A 27894-nucleotide genomic window follows, 5' to 3' on the forward strand; every position below is an offset into this window, starting at 1 on the left:
AAAATAAGTTGGCTGATACAAAAACTTGTAAGATGGTGGTCAGGGCTATATACGGATAGAAGGTAAAACTTCATCATGATTTGATGTTAGGGCAGGTGTTCGTTAAAATGTTATTTTATTATTCTTTATTATGAATTTATTCTTATTCATCGTTATGCTCTCCTGCATATACACTTAGACCATGAATGGGGTTAGCACAGTAGAAAACTTAGGAATCAATCAAGGTGTGATGAGCGTGCAGGACTTGGAATATTAATGTTATGCAGCTTTGGTGGCAGTCTTAGGCACTGAGGCTGGACAAAGTTAATCACGGCAGCTATAAATAGGACTCCTGCAGCAGGATCACCAGACCGGATATGAAAAGCAAAGGTTGAGGTAGTAATCTACTTTTTGTAGTTAGGCATCAATCTCCATCATGCGGTGGGTTGAGAAGCAGGCCAAGTGGCTTATTGCTTTGGCATGGCAGGCTATTGATGTGCCATGGAAACAATTTTGGAAGGCAATAGATGGATTTTAGTAGGAAAAAAATGTTATTGCTTTCTGTAATATTGTATGGGTCAGAGATTTTAACCAAGTGGCTTGTAAAGGAGTTGTTGACATTGAACATATGTCTAAGACTGATCCTGGGAATTTAGTGCCGATACAGGATTAGCAGTGCCGTAATGTGACAGAGACCACGGTTGGTGAGTACTGTAGATATGATTGTGCAGGGTGTGGGATGGCAGGTTACCGAGACAGGAATTAATAAAGGTCTCCACGAGTCTTGCCAGTATCAAAGTATGAGACATAAACATTCGTTTTACCCTTCATGGAAATAAAATAGGCGTTAAGATGTTAAAACACCAAATTTTTACTTTTTGCAAGGAATCAAGTTTGCATTAACCACACACAGTACTTGTGGCAAAACATGCAAACAAACATGCTCTGATAATATGGTACAGGTCAATCAGTTTCAAAGACAATGGCAATATTATCAGAGCATGTTATTTTCCATGTTTTGCCATAAGTACTGTGTGTGGCTAATGCAAACTTGATGTCTTGCAAAAGGTGTTTATTTTGCGTTTGCGCATCTTAACACCTCTTGTTTTATTGCCAGAAAGAATAAAACCCAGATATTATTTTTCACATGAAGACCAGGTTGGTGAGATTACTGTTAGGGCAGATGTTGGGAGGTCACGTGTCTACTTTGCAGCAGCTGCGGGATTAAGCAGGTAGGGAGTGTTGACAGATTTGACCAAAATTATATCTTGGATTGTATCCGAAATTCCATCTTACAGAAAAAAAAATCGTGGTCGTGCCTGGGAACGCTGAGCACGTGATCCGCGGCAATAAGCCCGATCTGAAGAAGTGGGTCGCCAGCTCCTCATCTACTTTGCTGGACGAGCTGACGAGGAGGGGACACATCGCAGGGCACGTCTATTCCAAAGCCACGAGGATGGCCGCAATGGAACAGGCTGGCTTCCTGCTCGACCACTTCATCGACGGAGGAGAGAGGAAGTGTCAAAAGTTGCTGGAGACACTCCAGGAGCTCAAGGACAAATTCCCCGAGATCAAGCAGTGGCTCAGCTCTCTCGGTATGTCATTGCTTGCTGCTCACGCCGCTGCTGCAGGAAAGGCCTCCAGGAAAGGGAGCTCTGTAGTTTACATGTTCTCCTTATGGTCACGTGGATTTATTATCTGCGTGTTGAGAATCAACACGCATTTTAAGTATTTGGCTGCTTTAAAATTTACGCGTGATAAGACGCTTCATCGGGCTATCATATGTGATAGCCAGGTCGCTTCTGAAAAAAAAACTATATAGTAGCTCAATTGGCCTAAAGTTGTAAAATGTATAAAAAACTCTCATTGGTGAAGCGGAGGCCCAACACCTATTATACTACCACCCGTGCCCAGTCACTGTTGTCACTGTAGCGCCTATTGCAGTAACATAAATCACTTAGGCATGTGACGATGTTTGTTTGACTTCTATATGGCAAGCGGTAGTGGAGTGGTTAGCGTGCTGTGCCACACACCTGACTACTCGAGTTAAATTCCAGCTCACGGCCAACACCAGTGAAGATTATCTGAACCGGTCCTGGGCCTCCCCTAGGTCGACTCAGCCTCAAATGAGTATCTGGTGTGGTGTGTAAATATCACCATTTGGGAGACAAAGGCGGCCGGGCGTGGTGCTGGCCACTAGAGGCCGACCGAAATTCGGTTTTGGTTTCGGCGCCGAAATTTGGCAAATGGCCTCTTTCGGCATGCTTTCGGTTTCGGCCAAAAGTTATTTTTTTACTTTCGGTCTGGTTTCGGTTTCGGCCGAAACTGATATTGACTTTCGGTCATTCGTCAACCGAAGAAATTTTTTTTTAATATAATGCTAGTGCTACGTCTATCACTCTCCCTATTGGTCGGTCAGTTGGCGCTAGGCAATCCTATGCGATAGGCTGCAAACACACACATGTCAGCAGCAGCAGCTTGGGAGCGAGGTTACAGCCGCAACCATGGTCTGCTAATGTATATACGACCAGTCAACAGATGGCAGCCTGTCCGGCTGAATGCGGAAAAAACTGTTGTTTCTTAACTACAACATTCGTTTGTTTGGATATAATTACTAATTAAGTAACACAAAATTTGATATTTAGCGACTCTTACTGCAGGCTCTGAATTATTAATTCTAGATTTATTTTTAATTAAATTAGCATTGTATCATGACATATTTCATAAATCTTTTGTTCGGTAACTTCGTTTATATACCTTTCTGTTTTGGTGTCGGTCGAAAGTGTAGTTAAACTTTCGGTTTCGGCTTCGGTTTCGGCCGAAAGTCAATTTTTTACTTTCGGTCTGGTTTCGGTTTCGGCCGAAACCCGAAATTCAGTTTCGGTCGGCCTCTACTGGCCACCGACCTCGTGTGCCACAGTGTCGGCCTTCATTGAGTACTGATAATCACTAACAGCACTTGACCCAACAGTCTGTTACAGGCTTTGTTTTACTTTCTAAACGTATTTAATGTTATCTTTGGCCTTCATTCATGGAAAGGGTTCCTCACTCTTGGTCTATCTCTATGCATTGAAGTCGGATGAATATACGACCGTCTAGAATGCTCTTTCTTCAGATATTAGGAAGCCACTGGAGCTATGCGCTTTAAAATAATCTGAATTGAAAACGAATTTCTTCAGAACTACTTTGTGTGTTTAGTTTGTTGTCCTTCCCCTACACCTCAGATTAGCATGGTTGGCTACGCACTGTGCGAAAGAAGTTCAACATACGTACGTACGAATGTTCAGCGTTGGCTGAAAGTTACATGCATCTTTAACCAAGCACAACATGTCAATATGTAAACATATTATTTTACTGCGCCACAGAAAATAAGGCAGCAATTGTGATTGTGGAGGAGGGAACGCGAGAGAGAATCATCACCAGCCGTGAGGATCTAAAGAAGTGGATCACCAAGGACCCTTGGGTCCTGCTGGACGAGCTGGACAGCAAGTGGTACATCCAGCGGCATGTCTACAACACGGCCAGAGACATCAAGGACAAGGGCGAGTGCGCCGCCTTCATACTCGAGCACTTCATCAGCGGAGAGGAGGAATTCCAGAAGCTGCTGGTAGCTCTGAAGGCCGTGCAGAAACAATACGATCAAGGGCTACGCAAGTGGCTAAAAGCGCTGGGTGAGTGATAAAACAGAGAAGTCTCGAGGAGGTGGCTCAGATGTTTTTCCGCCATCTGTGATTCAAACGAGGTACTCAACTTTAGTGGCTCACCACCAATGACTGACATAGAGTTCTATAGGTTCAGACAGAGTTCCCGGGATTATTATAAAGTCCCATAGATTTGCAGATATATCTCAATAAAATTTGGCAGGTTTGTTGACTCTCAAAAACTTTAAAGAAATGTTGCCCAGGAGCTTTTGCAACATATGACCTCATGGTACAATAATAAATATAATAACCTCTATCTTGATTTGAAGCTTTCATAACTGCAGGAATCCATACTCTTTGGTTCTTTAGATCAAGTCACGTAGGTATTATTTTATACCAAAAGAACCAAAGAGTATAATAACCTCTATTTTATAACACGCCTTTCATTTTTAAGTATCTCAAAGCGCTGTAAATTAAAGTTAAACTACACTCAAAAGTGTAGATAAAATATCAGCGAACTAGAAAGCTTATAGCAATATCAATGACTACATTCGCAATTACAATACAATGAGGAGCTACGAATTATAATACTTACAGAGTAATCCAATTAGACACCAACATAGTATGTTATAATATAAAGTTACTGGAAAAGCCTGTTGTACAAATAGGTGAGTTTTAAGATGTAATCCTGGACCCGAGGAAGAGGATTCCACAATTACGAAGCCTGGCTCCGGGAGGCTCCATCTCCAATAGAACATGACAGTCTTGTCCTTGGACTGATGAGTAGTGGACCAAAATCAGCTGATCTAAGTTTTCGCAGTGGTTTATAAAACTTGAGCAGATCGGCGAGATATTTAGGAGCCAGCCCATTGAATGCCTTAAACGTGAGAAGCAGAATCTTCAAGTCGATTTTGTACTTTACAGGGAGCCAGTTCAAATCACAATGATTTTGATCCCATTGAATTTTTTTTGCGCACGTTCAGCGCAAAAATAATAATCTGTCATCGACATGTGTCAGGTTTGTTTAGAAATGTGTAGCTTTTCTACCTTTTTTTTAATAGAAATTGCTTTTAAAACCATTTCCCACGCATGAGCAATGCACGGGCGTGTTAATCTATACGCGGACCTCACTTAGCGCGACCACATACAACGCTGATCTGTAACATAAACTTACCATGTACTGTGTATACTGTCGTCAAGGAGCATAAACCATCGCAGTGACTTGTGGTTAGCCATTGTATAAAAATGGTCACCACATCGTGCACTTTTAGATGCGCTGCTGCGGCCATCTGGAACGCTCCGCCTTCCGACATTAGAAAGCTACTGGAGCTATGCGCTTTTAAAACTAAATTGAAAACGTATTTCTTTAGAACTGCTTTTTGTGTTTAGTTTGTTGTCCTTCCCCCCGCACCTCCGATTCGCGTGGTTATCTCTGTATGGTGCGAAATCATGTCAACATGCATATGTAACATAGTTAATTGCACATGATGCAGGATATCATAGGAATCCAATGCCGATGTAATTGGTGATTTAATGAGAAAGTACAAGAGGTGAGGGTTATGTGTCCCCACGTGGGACCCGTAAATTGGAATTTCAAAATTGTTGAGCCTGTGTGTCAGACCTATCACCTTCTCTTAACACAGATTTGAAAATAATTTGCTTTCTTTTTTTTCCTTCTCATAGTTATCCTACTACAGACCCATTACGCTATGTTAATGTAGTTTTACAAAACTATATAATTATGAACACAATCTGAATATGTTGTACAGAAACGGTGGACATTTGTTTCATATTTGGCAGTCAGTCATAGGCAAGGGAGTCAACTGCACGGATGGTTATGGCAATGAAGTTCCAACTATAGGGGCAGCAGACTTAAAGTAGAAATCTCTCAGTGAGCTAGGTATAAACTGAACTGTAAACTATTTATGTTTTACCACGTAAAGGACCACTGAGCTATTTATCTCTTTTTTAGAAGCGACCTGGCCACAACTTATAACTGAATGAAGTGGCTCATCATGTGGATATTTATAGCAGCCAAATACTCTAAAAGCATGTTTCTAAATGTGGAGGGTAAAACCGGAGAACCCGGAGAAAATCCATGCAACCATGGGGGGAACATGCAAACTTTAAATATACAGCCGGCATCAGGGTCGGGATCGAACCCACGTCTCATGCATTTAAATGTAATGAATCTGATTATTTTCATGTTTTTGTCTCTGTGTTGCAGGGCTTCCATTTTCACCAGGTTCTCCAATTTCGCACGATGAACCTCTGGCAAATCCAGCAAGTTGTTATCATGAGCCTGCGTTTCATTTTTAATGACAAAGAATCCTTCAATAGCACTACAATTACCCACTCGTTCACAAGACCCCAGTGAAGACCAAAAGAGAGTTTCCACGGCTGATGAATCATCATAATTGATCTGCGCAGCCATGATCTGCGCACTTGTAGGTGAAGGACTTTCCAATCCATAGCTACATCTCATGATTTCGCAATTCAACAACCCATGAGGCTGACGCTTACGAGTTGAATTCATCATTCCGTCTCCACCATTAACTTCGACCGCTGACTAACATATCTTTCCACAAAGGCTCCATATTCCAAGCGCACTTTATTAACCCTCTCCAGGGCGCTACGGTGGCTGGGAGATGTACCTCGCCTTGTATACAATAGGTTGTTGGCTTTATGGCGACCCTGACGCCTGTGTAAAACTAAAAACTACTTTTTTTTTACCAGCTAAGGCCCACAGAGCTATTTATCTCTTTTTTTAGAAGCAACCTGGCTATAACAAATGATGGCCCAACGAAATGGTTTATCACATGAAGATTTACAGCAGCCAAAAACTTTAAACGCATGCTTATAAATGTGGAGGAGAGAGAAACATTCAAACTCCAAATATACTGTATATACTGTATATTTTCAGTTTGTGTGTTCTCCCCGAGGTCTCGTGGATTTTCCTCCGAGTCCTCCGGTTTTCCTCTCCACATTTTGAATCAACGTCACACGTTTAAAGTATTTCGCTGCTTTACATTTCCATGTGATAATCTACTTCGTCGAGTGATTATTGGTGACCAGGTTGCTTCTAAAAAGAGCTGTACAGCTCAGTGGCACTTACCTGATATCATACATTTTTTAAATAAATAGTTACATTTGTATTTCTTTGCACACCTTTCAAATATTGTTACATTTCCAAGATCAACCATCCATTTTTCTTATCCATATGGCAAAGTAGGTAATCTATTATATATTGTTGCCTCTATTATAACCTCCAACAGATCAACATATTGTTTTGCATTAATGCTTTGTTTTCTCTAAACGTCCCCAGCAGATGTACCGCGTAAATAACGTGCATTTGCAATTAACGTCGTCAATTTAAAGTCCTGATCTTTATTTGTCTTTACCGCAACAACGTACAGCCCACCTTTGTACTAGTATGGAAATTCAGACAATGGACAGCAATACCACCACTGCGATTGGCTATGCCGACGCCACGCAAACTCAATCATATCGAGCTGTGACGTAACGTCACACTACAGTGATGTATGCTGGTTTGACTGATAAAGTCTGCACGCAATTGCCTTTGAAATAATTTGATAAAGTTGCTTCTGTATTCACATTTCCAGAGGAAATAAATGTAAAACCATGGAAAAGTATTAAACTGTGATATGCATTAGGCTTCAGCCTAATCGCAGGAGGCAAAACGATACTTAAATAATTTTAAAAATGTGCAGCATGTTTTTTGTCATCTTAGACTAAGGTGTAGTAGGGAAATACAGTTCAGTTACCTCTATTCCTGCAAGAGGGTGCCAGTGAGCTCGAAAGCTCTAAATGTGGGATTCCTGCGTTAACTGCAGAAGTTACATAACGCACAGACATTCTCATGAGATTTCAGTAGACATTGACTTGCAATTATACTTTTAAAATCGTTGTTTTATGTATACACTAGCTGTACTACCCGGCTTCGCCCGGGACTTGTATCCACCACGGCCGGCCGCCTTTGTCTCCCCAGTGGCGATGTTAATACGCTACAGCAGTTACTCGTTTTGCGGCTGAGTCCCTCCCTCACCACTCTCCCTCCCTCACCACTCTCCCTCCCTCACCACTCTCCCTCCCTCACCACTCACGCACGGCCGCCTTTGTCTCCCCAGTGGCGATGTTAATACGCCACACCAGTTACTCGTTTGAGGCTGAGTCGACCTAGGGGAGGTTCAAATAATCGTCACCGGTGGTGGCCGTGAGCGGGAATGGAACTCGGTTCGCCGGGTTTGTAGCGCAGCGTAGCGTTAACCACTACACCCACCGCTCCTCACACACCACACACGCACAGACACACACACAGACACACACGCAGACACACACAGACAGACACACACACACACAGACACACAGACAGCACGCTAACCACTACACTACCGCTCCCCACACACCACACACGCACACACACAGAGACACACACAGACACACACACACAGACACAGACAGCACGCTAAGCACTACACTACCGTTCCCCCTACACAACACACGCGCGCGCGTCCATAGGTACACATACACGCGCTTGCTGCAGACACACGACTTTCAGGGTGCGTACGGCAGTAAACGACTGAAATAATAAAGCGGCAATGCTGCGCAAGGAACGCCTTAGACCTGCAACACATTTGTGTAATGCGAGCGTAAACACACAAACACATACAAACACATACACACACATACATGCAGACACACAGACAGACACATAACACACATACATATACACACATACATACACAGAAAGACATACACACACATACATAGACACACACATACATACACACAAGCACATGCACACACGTTCATACACACATACATACAGACACGCAGACATACACATAAAGACATAGAAAAAAACCCACATACATACACACACACATACACACAAACACATACATACATACACACATACATAGAGACACACAGACATACACATAAACACATACACACATACACATGACCCGGCTTCGCCCGGGACTTGGATCCACGATGCCCGGCCGCCCATTTGTCTCCCCAGTGACGATGTTCACACACGACAGCAGTTACGCGTTTGAGGCTGAGTGGACCTAGGGGAGGGCCAGGTCCGTTTCAAATAATCGTCAGCGGTGGTGGGCGTGAGTTGGAATCGAACTGGGGTCGCTCAAGCAGCATAATGACTATTTGTACAAAGAACATATAAAGAATCGATTATAATAACCAGGCTACAGTCCACATTATAGACTGCCAGTACACGCAGTCAGCTTCATAAGCAGGCTAGAGTGTACATGATAGAGTGGCAGTACGCTCACCGAGCTTAATAAGCAGGCTACAGTGTACATGATAGACTGGCAGTACGCTGACCCAGCTTAGTGACTATTTGTACAGTGAACATTTAAGTAATCGATTGTTGGCGCGTTGGGTTTAAAAGTAATATTAATTGCACACATTGTGGTGGGGGTGGAGTGAAGAGTAGGAAAAACTTTGATGAATTTACCTCAGAGTGGCGTGGTGGGTGTCGAGGCCTAGTAGCGTGCAGAGCCTGCGGCCTCGCCAAAATTGGCCACCCGGCAGAGGCAGGGTACGGGTGGCGTTCCTTCCCCCCCCCACCTCAGCGCGCCAACAATACTGTGTAATGGCTATTATTTAAATTTCGATTTAAAGCTTTCGTGACTGCAGGGATTCATCTTCTTGGTTCTTTCGGTAAAGTCACGTAGAAGGGAAGTAATAAAATAATAAAAATAAAACATAATAAAACAATTCTCAAAGATACATAAAGAAGATACACCTCTTCGTCCCATTGTCTCTACTATCAACTCCCCCACTTACAAACTGGCTCGTTTTTTGTCCGAAATCCTACGGCCTTTCACTGGAAAAACCACCTCTGCAGTACTAAACTCTACTGACCTGGTATCGACAATCAAGGGGATTGCCCTGTCCCCAGACGACCTGCTTGTCAGTTTCGATGTGGTTTCCTTGTTCACCAAGGTGCCTGTGCCTGACACCATCGCAATCATTGAAGACTTGGTTCATCAAGGACTGAATGCTGGGGTACCCCCCCTGGTGAGACACTGCTTAACCAATACATACTTCACCTGGAATGGAACCTTCTACAAGCAAATTGAGGGCACCCCAATGGGCTCCCCCCTATCTCCGGTTGTAGCCAACATCTTCATGGAGAAATTTGAGACGGACGCCATCCAGACTGCCACTCTACGCCCGACCTTATGGAAGAGGTACGTAGACGACACTTTTGTCATCTGGCCACATGGCCGGCCTACTCTAGACCAATTTCTCGACCACATCAATTCCATACACCCAGCCATCAGATTCACCATGGAAGTCGAAAATGATGGCAAGCTACCCTTTTTGGATGTCCTAATCAAAAGGAGACCTGATGGTTCAATGAGCCATTCTGTCTACAGGAAAGCCACCCACACGGATGCTTATCTAAAACCGGATTCCCACCACCATCCATCCCAGAAGAATTCCCTCATCAAGACTCTATATCATAGAGCCCAATGCATCTCCGACCATGAACACATTTCCAGTGAACTCAAACACGTACGCCAAGCTCTTAAGGCTAATGGTTACTCCGACTACACAATCCGCAAAGCCATCACTCCAACCATCAAGAAGGATCCTGTTGAGGAGCCTTTCAAGACCATCACCTTACCCTACATTGCTGGGGTCACAAAAAAGATCTCCAAAATCCTGATTAAACACAAGATCCAGGTCCGATTCAACACAGTACATAAAATCCGTGATCTGGTCCCGTCTGTAAAAGATGTGGTTCCAGACATACAGTACCCTGGCGTCTACAAACTAAGTTGCCTCTGTGGTAGCAGTTACATTGGAGAAACCAAACGACATGTCTCGGACCGCATCCGTGAACATAAGGCAGACCTGAAACACGGTAGGACAAACACCTCAGCCGTGGCAGATCACTGTTACAATTCAGTGGGCTCACATGACATTGACTTCTCCAAGACAGAGTGAGAATTGTTTTATTATGTTTTATTTTTATTATTTTATTACTTCCCTTCTACGGGGCTATTATTTAATTATTTACGGAGCCTATGAAAGTGGCGAAGGCGTGGCTAGCCGTTGGCAGGGGCAACCGCCGTCCAATGAAACTGCAGCCCTTGGCGAAGGCGTGGCTAGCCGTTGCCAGGTCCAATGAAAGCGGCGAAGGCGTCGCTAGCCGTTGCCAGGGGCAACCGCCGTCCAATGAAAGTGCGTATGGTCCGAAATCCACACACACACACACACAGACGGACAGACAGACATTCACGATTTTATATATATAGATTACAAACAGTGGAAAACCGACATTTTATAACTTGGGCACCTCTACATTTTGGGGGAATTAACATTTTAACGTTATTATATTTCAACGTATGTGGCTATAAAGGTTTGTACCTGGAGATGTTAACGTTAGGTAAATTCAACTATGCGATTTACGGTATGTGTATTTTGGGTGTATTCTGTTGAAAGTGCGCCACTGATGCCACTATACAGAATGTTCTGTGTGTATGTGTGGTAAATGCACAATATTTAATGTTGACCAATTCCAGCGTACGTGTATTCTCAAAATAACGTTGGCGGATATACCATGCCCTGCATATAATGGTAATTTTTTGGTGACCACGAATATTTTTTATGAAGAAAATCACACTCTTGATGTAAACACATTCAACACCGCGCAAGACAATAGTGATGTGTTGCTTGCTGCATCTTTACGTTACGCAGAACCATAACGAATCGGGTAATCCCATTGTAGTACTGCACTGCACATTCGCTACTTGCATTGCATTGTATGTTCCAAAAATGCCTGTTTTTTGTAGTGGCATCAGTACAGTGACCCTTCTCTATTCGCGAGTTCTGGATTCTTGAGTTTTGATGATTCGCAAGTTACTAAATGTATACTAATTCCTATTTGCGACTCGCCGGACTCCAGTATTTACGAGCATACGTAGTCAGACCACCGACACTGGGGAGGTGCGCGCAGAATCTAGTGAAACTGCCAAGATTAAAAACGTAACCCTCGCGGATAGAAAGGGTTTTATTGTACTATATTTTATAATGAAATTCAAACAACATTACAAGCTTTTTGGAATAAACTAATATGTGGCCTAAACCAAAACTTACATGGATCATGGTTTTTGTTGTGAAAAACACATGTTTTAAATCAACATTACAAGCTATAAAGCGGCATTTGTGGAAATTTCTGTTTGCAAGGAAAATGTATACACAGGGGCACCCAACCACTGAATTATCATGGAGTTTAGAGGACACACCATCCAAGAGCTTAATTCGTTATTTTCTGCAAACAAGTTTTCCAGTTGGAAGCAATTAATGGGTGGGGATAACATTGGTTTGAAAGTTGTAATTCTATGATAATTTTTGTTTATGAAATAATTTATGCATTTTCCTCGAATTTTGTCCGCATTGTTTTATCAGTGTAGTGTAACGGGACAAATACACCATGTGGTCACTCACAGTGTAATCCTCTGTGTCAGCCTATGTATATATGTGTGTTGAACTTCTTTCACACCGTACGTATCCAACCGTGATAATCGGAGGTGCAGGGGGAAGGACAACAACTAAACACAAAAAGCAGTTCTAAAGAAATACGTTTTCAATGTAGTTTTAAAAGTGCATCGCTCCCGTTGCTTCCCCATTGATTTGATTATTTATTTACCCCATTCGTTCACTCCGTGTTTGTGCTGAAGTCCAAGCCATCCAACACATTACCAACGAACGCTCCATACATGCACATCCTGAAATCAATTATCTCAAGTTATATTTACCAACTAAAACAAGTATATCAATGATAAACTAACGAAAATGTTGAGCAAAGTTGTAATTCCAACTTTAGCTCAACACGACGCTTAACCACGACAGTTTTACAGGAAATTAACCGTTTCACAACCATTGTGCATCTTCAACAATCACTTAAGCACCACCTTAACGTGATGAACTCTCAAGCCGATTGTCAAACTCAAGTGACAGAACTCGGCACAAAACACCGACAAAAAAAAATAATGGACAAATCTTAAAACCAGACAGCACACCAAGATGGCAATACTTAGCACCTCCCACCGTACACAGCACAACATTATACAGCCCAAATGAACCAATTGTCAGACCAAGCAATTGCCTGTATAAACAGATGTCATATAACTACCTCCGAGATTAAGTTTTAATCTTTATCCTCATTCCCCCCCCCCCCCTTTCCAACACGTCGTCATCCATCACATTATTTAACCAATTTAATTCGATGGATTGTTTTGCATTATTGTTAATGACTGGGCTGAGACCATGAACTCACTGGCACTGAAGAAGCTGGTTTAATCACAGGTGGATGTCTGGATTTAAACCCAGGATTTAACTGCCTACTCAATGCTTTGACACGTATTTATGTATGTTGAACTTATTTTGCACCAGCCAACCGTGCTAATCGGAGGTGCAGAGGGAAGGACAACAAAGTAAACACAAACAGTTATTTTTTTTATTATTAGGCTTTTATTTAAAAGAACACGAGCCCGTTATAACCCGTCGTGCAAATCAAGTCCATGAGTGAACAGTCGCGAAGAGCCGTCCCGACGCAACTGAGCTCTATACAAGAGAAGGGGGAAGGAAGTTGTTGGAAGGGGGGGGGGCGCTGCCCAAGTTGAGTGAGTCCATCAACATTTTAAATGTGGAGGGGGGGGTGGAGGTAAGGAAGTACTGTATAACCAAACTAATGAGGAACGTTTAGAGTATCAGTGAGGGGAAACGGGAGAAAGGGCAGAGGAAGGGAAGAAGGAACGTTTGAGCGTTACCGAGTTCCACTCTCTTTTATCTGCTGAGAGGGGAGGGAACCCCTCTTCTCTGGTCCCAATATCTCGGCTCACCAATTAAACAGGCTTATTTTAAACTCGCCATGAAAGGGGACCACCTATCCTCGAATTCTTTCTCCTTTTCCGTTACTTTTGGCTCAGATACTCCATGCCTAGTCACGTTTCATCACCATATCTGGTTCCTGAACCCACAGGATTTCTTCGACCGTTGGAGAAAGATGTGTGCTTCATATGTTGTTGAAATAGCTTATACAATGTCCAAGTAGAGTTTCAAAACATCTGGGCAGTACCAAAACGTGTGAAAATGTGTTTGTATCGTGCCCGGTGTGCATTGTGGGCAGTCAGGCGAGCTCTCCGTAAACTTCGCCCTTTTCTAATTTGTCAGGGATGCTCCGTGTATAAATTCAAACTGGATTAACCAAAGTAGTAGGGCTCTTGGCCAGATTTCGGGGTTCACCAGATCTCTAACCAAATCTACAGCGTTATCTCATTGGGCACAAACCTGTTCCACAGCTTCTTGGTTACTCATCTACTGGCGGAGCATCCCTCTACCCAAAGTCGAAAGACCTTAGACAGTATATAGTAAACCTTAGATGTCTCTAATCAGCAAATGAGTGAGTCCATGCGTCCCGTTTTCTGTCGGCAGAGTTTGTTATAGCGTCTCTGATTTGGAGATGTCAAAAAATTTGAGAATGGGGGATGTCATAGGAGGCCCGCAATCCATCAAAAGACAGTACCCAACCGTCCGTGTACAATAGATGCTCAACTCTTTCCATGCCAGCCTCCCTCCAGTTATCTATTTTATGACCTTATCCCCCACCTTTAATGATGGGGTACCCCAGAGTGTCGATGCTCTATGTAGTGGGACTGAAAGGGAACTTTGCGGTCCTTGCAACCTGTTCGTGTCGAGGCAACTGACCATAGTGGCTGAATTCCTCATGGTCTATCTTTATTTCTGGCTAGAGCATACCCCTCTAGGGAGAACGGCTTGACCGATTCCTCCTCCCAGCTTTTCACAATCCCTCACTTTTTCAGGTCGAGCTATCCCTTCACATTGTAAAGGCCCACAGCTTAATGCTATTTCTGGAAGTTCGGGAGGCCTATAGACCCTAATCTGCTGGTTGAGTGAGAAGGGAGTGTCCTATACGAGATAACTTGCAGTTCTAAATAAAGGAGGAGATTCTGGAATTTAGCGACTTAAAAAAAAAGTCCTGGGGATCTGTGTCGGCATCATTCGCAAACAGGTACAGTATCTTTGGAAGAATCATAATTTTAATAAAGTGTGCCCTGTTGTGAAAAGAGAGGGGGACGTCGATTCAGGCGGCCAGCGAGGCAGTGACTTCATGAAGCAGGGGGGTAATTATTTCGGAGCTGGCTCAGTGAGGAGGGAACTATAACTCCGAGGTATTTAACGTGTGATGAGGACCACTTGAAGAGCATCAAGTCTTCCTGGGTTTTAGGAGTAACTAAAGAAAAGGGCCATTACCTCGGATTTTTCAGAGTTTAATTTATATCCTGATGCCTTCCTGTTGTCCACCACGATGCATAAGATGGCGGGGTTTGATGTTTCCGGTTTCCTAAACATACAGTAATTAAAACATCGTCCACATAGAGGTTTATTTTATTCTCAACCGTACCATATGCCACACCCATGATTGAGTGGTTCGTCCTAGTGCTCTCAGCCAAAGTCCATTGTGAGGCTAAGGAACAGCAGGTGGAGGGGGACCCCTGCCTCGTTCCTCTCTCCAGCGCAACGTTATGAAACATTCCATTTGTTACAACCGAGGCCATCGGGTCTGTGTAAAATAAGCCCACACACATCTGTGAATTGGGAGGGGAACCCGAATTTGTCCATTTCCCGTAAAAACAATGCCCTTTCCACTCTGTCGAACGCCTTTTACATGTCTACCATGCAGGGAAGTTATTTCTTGTGGCTAGCTCTACAGCATTGACTAAGACCCTGATATGTTCAGCTGAGTCCCTGTTCTAAAAAAAACCTGTCTGGGCCTTATCTATAATGGATTGGAGAATCTTCTCTAGTCTTTCCACCAGACAAGAATAGGTTTTCCCCTGTTTTATGGCAACAAAACAGGTGTTAAGATGTTAAAACACCAAACTGAAACCTTTTACAAGGAATCACGTCTGCATTAACCACAATATTTGTGGTCAGAATGCAAAAACAATATATACTCTGATAATATATGCATTGTATTTGAAACTGATTGGTCCACACCAGAGACAGCTTTTTTTCGAGCCGAGTGTCAAACGGTGTTAGACCAGAGTACGCCACCAGAGTTTTGGGCAAATTGGCCGATAGCTGCCCAGCGTGTATTCTGGGGAACCCGGTTTATGGAAGACCGTTAACCTAGGTTCGCTCATGGAATGGGGAAGGCTTCCTAACAAAAGAGCTGTGTCTAGGGCTGTCTTCAGCTGCATCAGGACAGAGGCCCCAACTTCCTGTAAAGTGCAACGTTAATCGTATCTAGGGTGGCTACTTTTCTATAGGTGGAGGCGAGTGTTTTTTGGTGTTTAGTTTGTTGTGCTTCCCCCGCACCTCCTACTGGCATGGTTGGCGATGTACGGTGCGAAAGAAGTTCAATATACATACACAACTTCCCACACTGACTCACACCCACCCGCTAATTTCCCCCTCCCCCTGTCTCCCGCACTCAGGACCATGACCGTTGTCCCTTCCTCGCCGCTCAGATTCATCATGAAACTCTTCACCGTGTTCTGCGCGCTGCAGCTTGCATAACTCATGGTTCGGAGAAGTCGCCTCTATGTCTTCCTCTGCCTCCTCTTCCTCGCTGTTTAGCTCCAAGTGCGTGGACAGGGTGGGGGGGGGGGGGCAGGAGATGCCTGGCGTAGGAGGGAAGGACGAGGTTCGGACGATGATGCTGATGACGAATTGGCTTGGGACCTCGGCTGAACCAGTTCGCGCCCTGGCACAGAGGAGCAGTGGTTGTGGCAGTGCAGAAATGCGCAATGGGAAGAGCGCAATCAGAGGCGTAGCTTGGGGGGGGCAGGGGGGTACATATGTCCCCGGGCGCCAAGATAAAGGGGCGCCAAAATGAGGCTTACAACGTTACATTATAACTTATTGCGGCGGGCGCGGCAGCCTGAAACTACTGCACAAATCTACACCTCAATCTAAAAGTTGATATCTCCCGCCACACACAGCCTACATGTCATGTAATTACATTTTGGCACGCGCGCCTATTAAGAACTTACATGGAAGAACGTCCCAAACAACAGACAGGCGCAGTCTTTCAGCCTTAGTCACTGGCCTGTTTCTTGGTGGCGGAAACTACGACGGCCTGAAACACGCTGGAGTGCACGATCAGAAGCTGTTAAAGCTATCTATGAAGGACTGGATGAACTAGTAGGGCTGCTAGACAAATTATCGGAGGACGTAACTATGACGCCTGAAACCAGAAGTGATGCAGAACAGTTACAGGCATGCGTATTAAATTTTAACTTCATAGTTTTATTACATTTCTGGAATGTCATTCTTGGAAAAATTTATCGTGTTCAGAAGCGCTTACAGGATCCTACTATGAATTTCAAGGAAGCAGCAACTGATCTTGAATCTTTGGAGCATGAATTTGTCAAGCTTCGTGATGATTTGAGCCAAGTTGCTGTAGAAAACGCCAAAACAAGATGCACAGCCTGGGGGATAGATGTGGACAGAAGAATTAGGCGACGTCGGAAGATGCCAGGAGAACTAGCAAGAGATGCAGGACTTTCAGCAGAAGAAAAAACTTGTGCGCGTTATGAAGAGCGTATTTTATCGACTTCAACAGGAGATGTCAACACGGTTTTTACGACTAAAAGACCTGAACACAAAATTTAGATTTCTGCTGGACGTCAAAACTCTTCTATCCGACACAGATGTCGATGCAATTCGTCGAAATTGCACAGATTTTGGAAATTTTTATGACACCGACATCAATGGCCACGAACTTTTAACAGAAATTGGAGATTCCAAAATGCTGCTCAGTAACCAGAATTAAGTTCTACCAGACACTCATTTGGATCTTCTTGGTTTTATTTTGTTTTATGGAGACGACATATTTCCGAATTTGCGAATTTCACTGCAAATTTGATTAACAATAGCAGTTTCAATTGCAAGCTGTGAGCAAATTGAAACTTATTTTGTCGTATTTGCGTGCTTCAATGGGACAAGATCGTCTCAGCGATCTTGCTCTTCTTAGCGTTGAAAGAGAAACATTGGAAAAAAACAGATTTTGATTACGTGATTGACCAGTTTGCGACAGTGAAATCAAGAAAAATGTATCTTTTGTAGACTATGTCAACCAGTCTATGACAGTGACTGAGTGAGCCATGTAATATAATTTCTATACATTTGCTTCTTTAAATACAATGTTTAATTAAAATTGTTATTCCTTATTCGATGTAATAGGAAAATGTGATTAAACGGGGGGGGGGGGGGGGGGGAGAGGGGGGGCGCCAATTTTATAGTTCGTCCCCGGGTGCAAAATATCCTAGCTACGCCTCTGAGCGCAATGAGCGGAATGTGCCCGAACCTTCCACCCACCTCGTGTAACCAGCATCATCATCAGCAGCAGCATCATTATTAGTCGCAACATCGGCATTATTATCAGCAGCACCATCACCAACATCATCAGCGGTATCAACATCACACACCTACACACATGTAAAAAAAACAACAGCCTCTGTTTACCATTAAGTGGCAATGATGTCACCACGGAGCTTGTGTTAGGTTAGGTGCACCTTAAGGCCACGTGACGTGTTGAAGGCTCGCTACTGGCAGGAGATTACGGGACAGACCCATGGGTAGATTGAGATGACTGGCAGCTGCACCAACTTGCTGTCCTCCCCACTGTGCCACCTACACACACACTTACAAAAATAAAAATCCCTTCGATAACCTTAAAGAAAGCTGCGGCAAGTGCTATTAGTTAGCACCTATAAAGGACAGCATGGCACACGAGGGGCCGGGCATGGCCAGCACCACGCCCAGCGCCTTTATCTCCCTAGTCGCGATCTTTACACACCTCACTAGGAACTTATTTGAGACCGAGTCGGACTAAGGGAGGCCCAGGACCAGTTCAGATAAACGTCATTGGTGTTAGCCGTGAGCGGGAATCGAACCCGGGTTGCCAGGAACGTAGCGGAGCACGTAAATCCGCTTACACTACCGCTCCCCAAGCACATCAACTCACCTCCCCATCAACAACAACAACCGCCATTCGCCAATAAGTTGCAGTGACGTCACTACGGCACTTGTGCTAGGCTACGTGCATGTTAAGGCCGTGAAAAGTGTCGAACGCCTGCTGGAAGGAAGTCACGGGGCAGACCCAGGTGCCATGGGCTGACTGACTGAAATGACTGGCCGATGGACCACCTGTGCCTCCTACTGTGCCAATTTGCTGTGGGTTGTGAACGTCGCTCCTCTGCCCTCCGTTGTTGTTGGAGGTCGACTGCCTCCAACTGCCCAGTAGCATCCTTCACGAACCTCCTCCACAGAGGCCTATCTTGACACCGCTGGTACCAGTCATCGGCAAGTCCGCTCAGCTCCACATCCTCCTGTACCATTTCACTCCATCTCTTCTCGAGCCCAAGTCGCGCCCATTTAGCCCCCTCTATCTAGCTGAACAAAAGCTGTATAAGCATTCAGTGACTGGGCATGCGGGCCTACATGACCAAGCCAACGCATCCTTGCCTGCTGGAGGAGCTTACCAATGTGACTTTTTCCAGATATTTCAAGTATTTTGAGTTCCTCACACAATCCAGCTTGGTTAATTCCAGGATGGATCGTAGGCAGGTGAGCCGAATGTTTATAACCGGCAAAGATGTTCCATTAGTGGGGTCGACGTTTCATAACCGTACAGACGGGAGGGCATGACCATGGCCGAGAAAACCCGAAGCTTCGTGTGGAGTGACAGACCAGCTAGCTTTCACAGTGTTGCGCAGCCTCTCAACTTATTAGGAGTGAGACCTCCATTGTCAAACTGGAGCTGGTCATGATCACGCTGCCCAGGTATGGAAAACTCTCCACTCTCTCCTTAACTACCCCATCACCAATTGGGAGTTGTCGGGGTGGAGTATCTGATGGCACCAAATACCCAGGCAGGTGCTTAGTTTTGGTGGGGCTGATGGTAAGGCCCCACCTCTTAGTGGTACACTCCAGGTTCAGCAGCAGCACCTCCAACGCTTCCTCTGAGTGAGCAGCAATCACCAGATCACATACACAACATCGTTGACCAATAGGGAGCCATCCCTTGATCACACCTGGACATCGATCAGCCTCCCATTGTATCTGTACCAGATGTAGATTTCTCTGTTACAACCATCAAAGGCTTCACGAACTACGTGGTCGAAATATATGTCAAATAATGTAGGAGCCAGAGGATATCCCTCTTGCACCCCAAGGTGAGCAGGAAATGGCTCGGACTCCCGGCCACGTAGTTTTACCCGGGCCTGCTCACCATCATGAAGTTCCTTAACGATTGTGAGCAAAGTCAGAGACTCTGAAAGCACGAAGAACAACCCAGAGCCCAGGCCTACTGATGGTACCAAGGGCCTTGACCAGGTCAATGAAGCAGAGATGTAGGGATATTTTTTTGGAAAAAAATATCCACACCAACACACACCCCGATACACACCTACTCACACCCACACAATGGGTCCCATGAATGCCCAGGTCTCCTCGACTCTCAGCCTGGAGACGGTGTCCCATGCTAACCGCTTGGTGAGACCTGAGGGCAGCTACCACCCTGAGGGCTGAGTGGTCCCAGCAGCGCGTTGCCGTGGTGATTCCATTCCGAACGCCACCTGGCACTGCTACTCAAGCAGCTGCCCCCATGCTCAAGAGACAGGAGGTGCACCACTCGGTCTACCTGGTCAGCCAGGTGAGCGATGGGGGACGGTGGAAATGGAGGGTGGTGGTGGAGGTATTGGTGTTTGTGATGATGTCAGCGGTGGAGGTGATGGTTTCTGATGGTGATGATGGGGGTAGTGGAGGTGATGGTGGTGGTGATGATGCTGGTTGCGCTGCTTGGTAGTGGTGGTAATGGTGGTAGTGGTGATAGTGGTGGTTGAGTGTGGCGCTGGCCACCCAACCCCTCGCTAAAAGGACTTGTTCCAACAGTCCATTAAGGCTATATGGGGGATCTTTGTCTTTGTAGTAGTCAGATTTGTGTTTCTGGTGTGAAAATGTGTGTGTGAATGTAGGTGCTCGTAGTCTGGTGTGGGCTATACGCGAATCTTAATCCGTGGGTATATATATGTCTAGGTGTTTTTTTTAGTGTGCGTTAATATAGCATTGATTATTGTTGAACGTTTTCCTTGGCGATTTCTCGGGCCTTTTTTTTGTTCCGCGTGCATGTGAGCCAACATGTGAGCCTGCGTACAGTATCTGTGTAAGGATAGTATCCTTGGACAGGAGTACATCTCGGGAACAGGGAGAGAGGGAGGAGTCTTTCAATATCAGAGGGCGGGCCTAACCCGGGGAGGTGCCAGAGGAAATACTGAACTAGGATTGGTCAGCTTGGTTCAAACTCAAAAGAGCGGGAAAGTGGAAAAGGGGGAGGAGACAGTGGGGAGTCGGTGGGGGGGGGGGCAGAGAGATGGGGTTGATGGAGGAAGAGGAGGGGGGACAAGGAGTAAAGGAGAGGGTCGAGAAAGGGGAGACGGAAGGGGGGGAATGGTGGCAGGAGGCTTGTGAGTCGGAGTGCTAAAATAAAGGTCCTCGTATCCGACGTCGGTGTCCTGAGTCTTTCTACATCTGTCTTATTTGTATCTGCATTTTTGTGTCATCGTGCCTGTGTGTGTGTATCGGTCTGCGTGTGTTCGTGTCTATATGTGTTTACGTGTGCATTGTTCGATTTTAATGTAATGGACTATGCACAATAGTGTGCAGTACAGCATAGTGTGTCTTACTGTATCGTGTTTAGTCGCGTGTGGTGTATTGTGTGGTGTAATGTAGCTTGTGCACTGTGGATTGTATGGCGTAGTGTGTGGTGTATAGTGCGGTGCGGGCGGTGTACGTGTGGTGCAGGCTGTGTTCGATGCAGGCTCTGCGTATGTATGGTATAGGGTGTGTGTATGTATGGTATAGGGTTCATACTCTTAGTTTTTTCGGTAAAGTCACGTAGGTAAAAAAATGAAATTAAAATTAATAAAAGTAATAATAGAAATACATTTTTAAAAAATCACGACATTTCGGAGGCAACACAAGTCTCCGTCATCAGGTGGGACCGTCACAGCTAGATTTGCTGTATCAAGTGAGGCAGGGATTCCAAGATGCAAGTTCTTAAATACAAGTTATGGGGGAGGAGCTTATCAGAATGTGGTAGCCAATGAATGGAACGTATTGGGAGGGGGGGGGGCTAAAAGAGAGCACGACGTGTACGTGGACGTGTTTGTGCGCAAGCCCCTGTTGGTGCACATGATAACGTATAGTGCACCAACAGGGGCTTGCGCACAAACACGTACACATCGTGCTCTCTTTTAGCCCAGCCCCCCCCTCCCAATACGTTCCATTCATTGACTACCACATTCTGATAAGCTCCCCCCCTCCTCCCCCTTAACTTGTATTTAAGAACTTGCATCTTGGAATCCCTGTCTCACTTGATACAGAAAATCTAGCTGTGACGGTCCCACCTAATGACGGAGACTTGTGTTGCCTCCGAAACGTCGTGATTTTTTATTATTTAATTTCTATTATCATTTTTATTAATTTTAATTTCATTTTTTTACCTACGTGACTTTACCGAAAAAACTAAGAGTATGAATCCTTGCAGTCACGAAAGCTTCAAATTTAGAATGGTATAGGGTGTGTGTATGTATGGTATAGGGCAGCGGTCGGGAACCTATGGCTCGCGAGCCATATATGGCTCTTCCGGTGACGGCATATGGCTCCCAGACAATTTTGAGTTGAAAAAAATAATAATGAAAAAAATCAGTTTGGAACTGATTTTAAAATACTTGTGATATTGCTTAATAATACTGTGTCATTTTAAAGTAAACAGAAATTAGTTTTGAAGATAAATTTCATGGGTCCCGTGACCCGTGGGTCGGGTCGGGAACCAATGGCTCGTGAGCATGTCACGGGTCATTGTAAAGGTGAAGAAATCCATTTGATCAGATAGCCAACTAGTTTTTCCGCTTCAACCCTTGTAACGGAAAAGATGGGGAAAAGAAAAAAAGACGATGATTACCGTGCATTCCAGGCTGCGTGGACAGAGGAATTTGCATTTGTGGAGAGAGCAGGATCTGCGGTATGTCTAATATGCAATGATAAAATTGCATCGATGAAACGGTCAAATATAAAGCGGCACTTCGATACGCACCATGCTTCATTGCATCGAAATATCCAGCGGGGGACAGCAGGAAAAAGGCATGCGAAGAGCTACAGCGGAGAGTGCAGACGAGTCAGCAGCAACTACGTGTGTGGACCAAGCAAGGTGACGGGAATTCCGCTAGCTTTGCGGGTGCTTTGGCAATAGTAAGGAATGGAAAGCCATTCACAGATGGCGAGTATGCCAAAACATTCATGCTTGATGTGGCCAATGAACTGTTTGATGACTTCCCAAATAAAGACAAGATAATCAAACGAATAGAAGACATGCCTCTGTCAGCAAGAACTGTTCACGATCGCAGCATTATGATAGCAAATCAAGTCGAGGAAACACAAATTAAGGACATAAACGCCGGGACATACTTTTCTCTCGCGTTAGTTGAGTCAACAGACGTTAGCCATCTATCTCAGTTCAGTATAATTGCCAGGTATGCTGCAGGTGACACACAGCGTGAGGAAAGCTTGGCTGTTTTGCCAATGAAAGGGACAACAAGAGGAGAGGATTTATTCACATCTTTCATGGAGTTTGCTAATGAAAAAAAACTACCGATGGATAAACTTATTTCTATCTGTACTGATGGTGCACCCTGTATGTTGGGGAAGAACAAAGGATTTGTAGCGCTTCTCCGTGAACATGAAAAGAGAGCCATCCTAAGTTTTCATTGCATCCTGCACCAGGAGGCGCTTTGCGCTCAGACGTGTGGCCAGGAGCTTGGTGAGGTGATGTCGCTGGTCATTCGAGTGGTCAACTTTATTGTTGCCCGAGCTTTAAATGATCGCCAGTTTAAAGCTCTGTTAGAAGAAGTTGGGAATCATTATCCCGGTCTGCTTTTACACAGCAACGTGCATTGGTTGTCAAGGGGGAAGGTGCTCAGCCGTTTTGCAGCTTGCCTGAGTGAAATCCGGACTTTTCTTGAAATGAAAGGCGTCAAGCATCCTGAACTAGACAACACTGACTGGCTCCTGCAGTTTCACTATCTCGTGGACATAACTGGCCATCTGAACCAGCTCAATGTGAAAATGCAAGGTATTGGAAATACAATCTCATCCCTTCAACAAGCAGTGTTTGCATTTGAAAGCAAGCTGGGAGTCTTTCTCAGGGACATTGAAACAGGTCGTCTTCTGCACTTTGAAAGACTGCGACAATTTAGAGATGCATGCCTAGCAAGTGACTCCACTCAACATCTGGATCTCCAGCAGCTAGCTGGCTTTACGTCCAATCTCCTGCAGTCATTCAAAGCACGTTTTGGAGAATTTCGTGCGCGCACTGGTCTTTTCAAGTTCATCACTCATCCACATGAGTGTGCAGTGGACAAAGTCGACCTGACATGCATCCCCGGGGTCTCTATCGGAGACTTTGAGCTGGAAGTTGCTGACCTGAAGGCATCAGACATGTGGATGAGTAAGTTCAAGTCACTTAATCGAGAGTTGGAAAGTCTTGCGCGACAGCGAGCAGAGCTGGCGAGGGAACACAAGTGGACAGAAATGAAAAATCTTCAACCTGAAGACCAGCTGATTCTTAAAACTTGGAACGATCTTCCTGTGACATACCACACAATGCAGCGTGTGAGTATTGCCGTATTGACCATGTTTGGCTCTACATATGCATGTGAGCAGTCATTCTCGCATATGAGGAACATTAAGACCAACCTACGCTCACGTTTAACTGATGGAAGCCTCAACGCCTGCATGAAGCTCAACCTCACTACGTATGAACCAGACTACAAGGCCATCAGCAAAACCATGCAGCACCAGAAGTCGCATTAAATGTAAGACATATTTAATTTATTATACGTTAAAAATACTATATGGCTCTCAATGAATATATTTATAAATATTTGGCTTTTATGGCTCTCCCAGTCAAAAAGCTTCCCGACCCCTGGTATAGGGTGTGTGTATGTATGGTATAGGTTGTGTGTATAGGCCTTGATACTTGGTGGTGCAGGCTGTGTGTGGGGGTGGTGCAAGCTATTTGTGTGTGTGGGACAGTGGTGGTGTGTATGTAGCTAGGTTCGTGTGTGAGGGGCTGGTAACCCCTCCACTTGCCAATTCTACCAAACATCACGGTGGAAACGCTGAAATAAGCTCGTGCTGAAGGCCCCAGGGGACTAGTTTATGATGACTTCTGGCCAAACTCCATCTGGCAGAGCCAGATTGAACCACCCCTCATGGGGATCCTCAAGAAACGGTAGAATACTGCAATTGGTCACGTGGAATGTTCGGACACTAGTTGCAGATGAGAGGCTACCACTCCTCTGTTGGGAAATGGACTGGTACTGCCTGGACCTCTGCGGAATACAGTAGGTCAGGTTGACTGGCTCTGGCTCCATTGAGCTTGAGGGGTGTACAGTTCTCCAATCGGGGCAGGAAACTGCCAAACAACAAGGAGTGACGCTTTTATAAATAAAATAATGAAAGGGGTGTGGGCGCATGGTGGTGAATTGTAGGAAGCTGTAAGTCTCACGGTGCTGTGGACCCACCTCCCCATCAACAAGAAGCGAGGAATGGGCATGGTTGCTTACGCCCCCACCAAAGATTCACAGCAGTGAAGGGACGCAGACAATGCCGATGAGTCAGACACCTTCTAGAACCTGTCCCAGATACTGTTCTAGCATCGGTGCATCAATATAACATTGAATACACGCTTAGTACAAACAATAACATCTCCTGTACTACATAGTGACAGACAAGTGAATGTGGGCTCATGTACTTGACACCAGGACCTATCATGGAGCTGATCTGCCCACTGACTATCGGTTTGACATCTTAAGATGTCTGCCTTTCTTCCACTCCGGTGGTGGGTGTTCATTTAGAACCACATTTAAACTCATAATATCCTGGTCTCAGCTAGCTGAGGATAGTTGCAAGCAGGAATTTCAACATCACTTTCATCTGGGGTTAGTATCGTCACCCCACCTCTTCCTGATGCTGAGGGGAAATGGGTAAGGTTTTGGACTTTGGCTCATGCAGCTGCAATTGCTGCATTGAGTACGCAGTCCAGACCTTCACAGAGACTGGCTGAAGAAGTTTTGACTGGTTGAGAGACGACAGGCTCACTCTTATCGTCTATAACATCCGCAGCCTTTGCTCGCAGCCTTCACTCGGAGGTTTCAGACAGCCGTGTGGCGCTGCAAGTATGAGTGGTGGGCACGGGATGCTGAGGAGATGGAATCTGCCTCAGTAGCCCGCAATCACAAATCACTCTTTAAATTTATCGAAAAGGTAACATGCAGCCCCTCACCTATCAACATCTTTCGGGGAAAAAACGGTGTTCCGATCTCCGAACCCAGGGAACTGGTCTGCAGGCTTGCAGAGCATTTCCAAGAGGTCTTTTGGGAGGGGAATTCCCTCAGCCCAGACAACGTCATGGGGCAAGATGGGGACGACCCTGCTGCGAAATATTTCATGCCAATGTGGGCTCAGACCAGAGAGGTCCTACACCCATGCCATATTTTCTGTCCATTTTCTAGAGCAGAGGTGTAGGGAATCTTACAAGACCATATCTGCTGTATTGACCTGGTTAAAGCCTATGATACCATCAACAGGCCAGGACTATGGGCTGTTCTTCCTGCTTTCAGAGTCCCTGACTTTCTGGTCACAATCAGTAAGGGCCATCATGATGGTGGGCAGGCCTGGGTAAAGCTACATGGCTGGAAGTCAGAGCCATTCCTGCTCACCTTGGAGTAAAACATGGATGTCCTCTGACTCCCACATTATTTAACACAATCTTTGACCACGTAGTTCGAGAAGCTTCCCATAGCTGTACTGGAGGGATTTCCATTTGGTACAGATACAATGGGAGGCTGATAGATGCCCGAGTGCAGTCGAGGGATGCCTCCCTATTGATGATCTCATGATCTGGTGATTGCTGCTCACGCAACCCATGGCACCTGGGTCTGACCCGTTACCGCCTGTCACTTCACATGGCATCAACGTGCACCTGGCCTGGCACAGGCGCTGGGGTGACGTCACCGCCACTTTGTGGCGATTGGCGGGTGTTGTTATTGTTGATGGTCTTGATGGAGATAATTGAAGTGATGGCGGTGGAGATGGCGGTGATGGTGGAGGCGGTGGTGGTGGTGATAGAGGTAGTGATGATGGTGATGGAGGTGTTGATGCTGGTGATGGCGGTAATGGAGGTGATGATCGTGATTATTGAGGTGATGATGGAGGTGATGTTTGGTGGTTATGGTGTTGATTGTGGAGGTGACAGCGGTGGTCGTGATAGAGGTGGTGATGTTCGTCCGACGTGGTAATTCCGTTCCTAGCTCGACAGCGCCACCTGGCGCTGCTACTCAGGCAGCTGCACCCCAATGCTCCTGAGACAGCAGGCTCAGTCTACCTGGTTTGCCAGGTGAGCGATAAGGGGTGCGCGCTGAGGGGTGTGGGCAGGGGGGTGCAGGCGGGGGTGGACCTCAGTGGTATTTGTAATGAATATCTGCATGATGATAATTAAGATGGTGTTGGTGGTGGTTCTGCAAGTGGGGGTGATGATGATCACCGTGGTGGTAGAGGTGGTGATTAATGGTTGTGGTGATGAATGTTTATTAACGCGGTGCTCGTGGCAATTGTGGTGGTGATTAAGGTGGTCATGGTTGTGGTATCTAATTATGAGAGTGATGATGATCATTATTAAAGTGCTGTTGATTATGAGCATGCCAGTGATAGTGTTGATGATTACACTGCTGCTACTGCCGATACTCCCACCCCGTGCCCGCCCACCCCACCCCACCCCGTGCCCCCCAATCCCACCCGTGCACCCACCGTGCCAGGCTGGGAGCGGGCCGTTCAACCACGCCAAGTTGAGGTGATAATGGGTCCACTCCACATCCCTATCGTCCTACTGACACTGCTACTGATGATGCTGCCCTTGCTACCCACCCCTTGCAGCCCACTTGCCAACCTCACCGTGCGCCGTATCGTGCTCCCACCATACCCCACACCGTGCTCAAACCGTGGCCACCTCCCAGGCTGGTAGCGGGACGTTCAATCACCCAAGCTGATAAACGTGGGTTACGTAGAGGCGCTCCGGGAGGCGCCCTTCAACTGCTTCGTCTTCTCCAACGTTGACGTCCTCCAC

The 27894-nt window shown here is 45.5% G+C and overlaps 1 protein-coding gene across 3 annotated transcripts in view; it reads left to right on the top strand.

The window, feature by feature from the left end:
* LOC133348681 (uncharacterized) overlaps positions 1-11934 on the top strand; it is a 41330-nt gene extending 29396 nt beyond the window's left edge. For all 3 annotated transcript variants that reach the window (XM_061561626.1, XM_061561625.1, XM_061561627.1), the window contains 3 exons: positions 1278-1574; positions 3345-3650; positions 5848-11934. In XM_061561626.1, the coding sequence (XP_061417610.1) occupies positions 1278-1574; positions 3345-3650; positions 5848-5939 (695 nt within the window). In that variant the 3' untranslated portion in view covers positions 5940-11934. The remainder of the gene's footprint in view (positions 1-1277; positions 1575-3344; positions 3651-5847) is intronic.
* Positions 11935-27894: the final 15960 nt, after the last annotated feature.

The sequence above is a fragment of the Lethenteron reissneri genome, chromosome 27, assembly GCF_015708825.2.
Source record: "Lethenteron reissneri isolate LAM-NWPU_2019-01 chromosome 27, ASM1570882v1, whole genome shotgun sequence".
Taxonomy (NCBI): Eukaryota; Metazoa; Chordata; class Hyperoartia; order Petromyzontiformes; family Petromyzontidae; genus Lethenteron; species Lethenteron reissneri.